Here is a 2,822-nt window from a genome sequence, read left to right on the forward strand (position 1 = left end):
TCTCTTAGTGTCTCTCTCTCAGTGTCTCTCTCTCTCTCTCAGTGTCTCTCTCTCTCTCTTAGTGTCTCTCTCTCTCTCTCTTAGTGTCTCTCTCTCTCTCTCTCAGTGTCTCTCTCTCTCTCAGTATCTCTCTCTCTCTCTTAGTGTCTCTCTCTCTCTCTCAGTGTCTCTCTCTCAGTGTCTCTCTCTCTCTCTTAGTGTCTCTCTCTCTCTCTTAGTGTCTCTCTCTCTCTCTCAGTGTCTCTCTCTCTCTCAGTGTCTCTCTCTCTCTCAAGCTTCACTATCAGAGGACAGCATCCGTCACAAAAGCATCTCTGTGTGTGTGTGTGTGTGTGTGCGTGTGTGTGTGTGTGATCAGCAGGTGGGTCCCTTGAGCCCTGAGCAAACACACAGGTGGGCTCAGACTATCTAAACACCTTCCAGCACGATCCAAAAACCAGAGTGTTTTCCAGTGCATCACAGCCAAACGACACACACACACACACACACACACACACACACAACGTCTAAAAACGTTGGTTGTTTCTTCTTGTTTTGCATGAAAAGATCTCAGATCCCTCTTTCAATAATAGTTTCATCATAGTGGAAATCATAAGTCCGATAAGTAGATAAAGACACTAGTTCTCTCATAACTGATGAACTTTGCAGTGTTAACACTGTTATTGAACAGAACTGAATCAACATTGAACTGAGTTGAATGACACTATTGTCTTCTGTAGAGCTGACACTGAGTTTGAAACTATTGCTGTGAAACAACCAGTATTGCACTATAGAAATAAGACTTGACTTCTCTTCAACAAGACGCGTCCATTGCACAGATGAAACACTAACTCTAAGAGCAACAGTAAAACACACGCTTTAGCAAAACATTCAGGTGTTTCCGTCCAGGAATAACTCGTGATGTGCAGTGCCACTTACATTCGGCTGCTGAGGGCATCGACGGGCCGGCCGTGGTGCGGGACAGGAGAACACAGTAAGAACAGAGCAAAGACCCAATGCTGGAGAACCCTTCTAGTACACACCATCCTCATCCTCAGCGGACCTGAGCAAACACACACACACACACACACACCACACTCATCAACATCATGCACGATTCAGCTTAACCACGAGGATTTGTGTTCTGTTCACTACGCCTCTCCAAAGTGCCATTTAGCATCTCGTTCTTGTGAATATGTTCAATACTTAGTCTTATGCATTAGAAATAATAATAGTTCCCTGAAGAACCTTTCAGTGAAGCTTTTCTTTTTTCTTTTTTTCTTAGTGTGAAGAACATTTTATAATCTATGGAGCCTTTTTGCACTATAAAGCACCTTTTGTGCAATGAAAAAGTTCCATGCACTGCAAAAAAAAAAAAAAAAAAGATTCTTACTCAGCATTTTTTTTGCCTTGTTTTACAGTACAAATATCTAAATATTCTTAAAATCAAGACACATTTACTTCAGAAGCATGCTATATTTAGTAGGAACAAGAAAAATACCTGTCAGTGGGGCTCAAAAAATGATCGTTTGGCATTTTAATTAAGGTTATTTTTTGACCCTCACTGGGAGATTTCTTTTTTTTAATAGTTTTAAGCATAAACTTACTCAGCATTTTTTGCCTTGCTTTCCAGTACGAACATCTAAACATTCTTAAAAAAAATAAAAAAGTATACTTCAGAAGCAACATTTTATCAAAATTACCGTGAGTTCATGCATGAAAATGATCTTGTTTTCCACTTGAATTAGAATTTTTTTATTTTTTTATCGTTTTAAGCACAAACATACTTAATTTTGATCAATTTTCCAGAAATCAAGACAAGTCATTTTGCTTCTCAAGTTAGCGTTTCTTGATTTAAGAATGTTGAGATATTAGTTGAAGCACTTGTGATGTTCTTCATGGAGACACGGCGGCTTTAACTTAAACCAGTTCAACATGTTGGAACTCCAGTAAGTCCACAACAAAACCCCCAAAAGCCCCATGATGAGCAACAGGAGAGAAACGTACTCACAGTGATGTCTGTGTCTCGGTCTCTTCTGTCCTGTGAGACAGAGCGCGGGTCTCCTCAAAGTTTCCAGGCTGCGATCAAACACAAACAAACAAATCAATGAGTCCAGGTGAACGAGTCCTTCAGCATTACGTCCTTTGGTTTCTCTGAGATGATCTCGACCACGAGAATCCAGAGGAGATTGGTGTGTGTGTGTGTGTGTGTGTTCCAGGTGGTCTGTCCGGCACTGACTGACTCACTTCTGTTATAGAGGAGTCAGATCAACCCACCAATACTGTGATGGGAAAGTTTCTAAACTGTCTCAGAGAGAGAGAGAGAGAGAGAGAGAGAGAGAGAGAGAGAATGGGAGGTGACGACTGGGAGTCCTAACAAAGACTCAGGAATCAACTCCTCTCTGTTTACATGAGAGACAGATGTGGCAAAAGAGCGGCAGAACTCTTTCAGGAGGTTTTTTCTTCTTCTTATATACACTCAGAAACGCCACAGAGGAAACATTTGGGACCTTCCAATGAACAGTTTTTAAAAAGAAACTTTTTGAGGAGTGTGAAGAACATTTTACAGTCCCCCTGAGGTGAAAATCAAGCGTTTAATGTTGTTTATATGTCTGTGTGGTGTTTTTAATATGCTTTAAGACAAAACATGTGCAAATTCATAAGTCAACACTATTGCTGAGTATTTCCTCCTTTAAAACTGCTGTGAACCAAAGTCCCCCTGTCGTCATTCATTTTATCATCTTTGATCACCAAAATGACATATTTAACGTTTTTTCTTTGAAAAAACATTCTTCATGCCTTAAAATATCTTGAGTGTAACTCGACACCCTTGCCTCATTTAG

At 40.3% G+C, this 2,822-nt stretch overlaps 1 protein-coding gene across 2 annotated transcripts in view; it reads right to left on the reverse strand.

Annotated features, from left to right (window-relative positions):
• The window catches only part of pthlha (parathyroid hormone-like hormone a), a 110,941-nt gene that overhangs the window by 10,256 nt on the left and 97,863 nt on the right, over positions 1-2,822 (reverse strand). For both annotated transcript variants that reach the window (XM_079870153.1, XM_079870152.1), the window contains 2 exons: positions 1,991-2,058; positions 919-1,042 (listed from right to left, as the gene is read on the reverse strand). In XM_079870153.1, the coding sequence (XP_079726279.1) occupies positions 919-1,031 (113 nt within the window). In that variant the 5' untranslated portion in view covers positions 1,032-1,042; positions 1,991-2,058. The remainder of the gene's footprint in view (positions 1-918; positions 1,043-1,990; positions 2,059-2,822) is intronic.

Source organism: Squalius cephalus (assembly GCF_949319135.1).
Source record: "Squalius cephalus genome assembly, chromosome: 4".
Lineage (NCBI taxonomy): Eukaryota > Metazoa > Chordata > Actinopteri > Cypriniformes > Leuciscidae > Squalius > Squalius cephalus.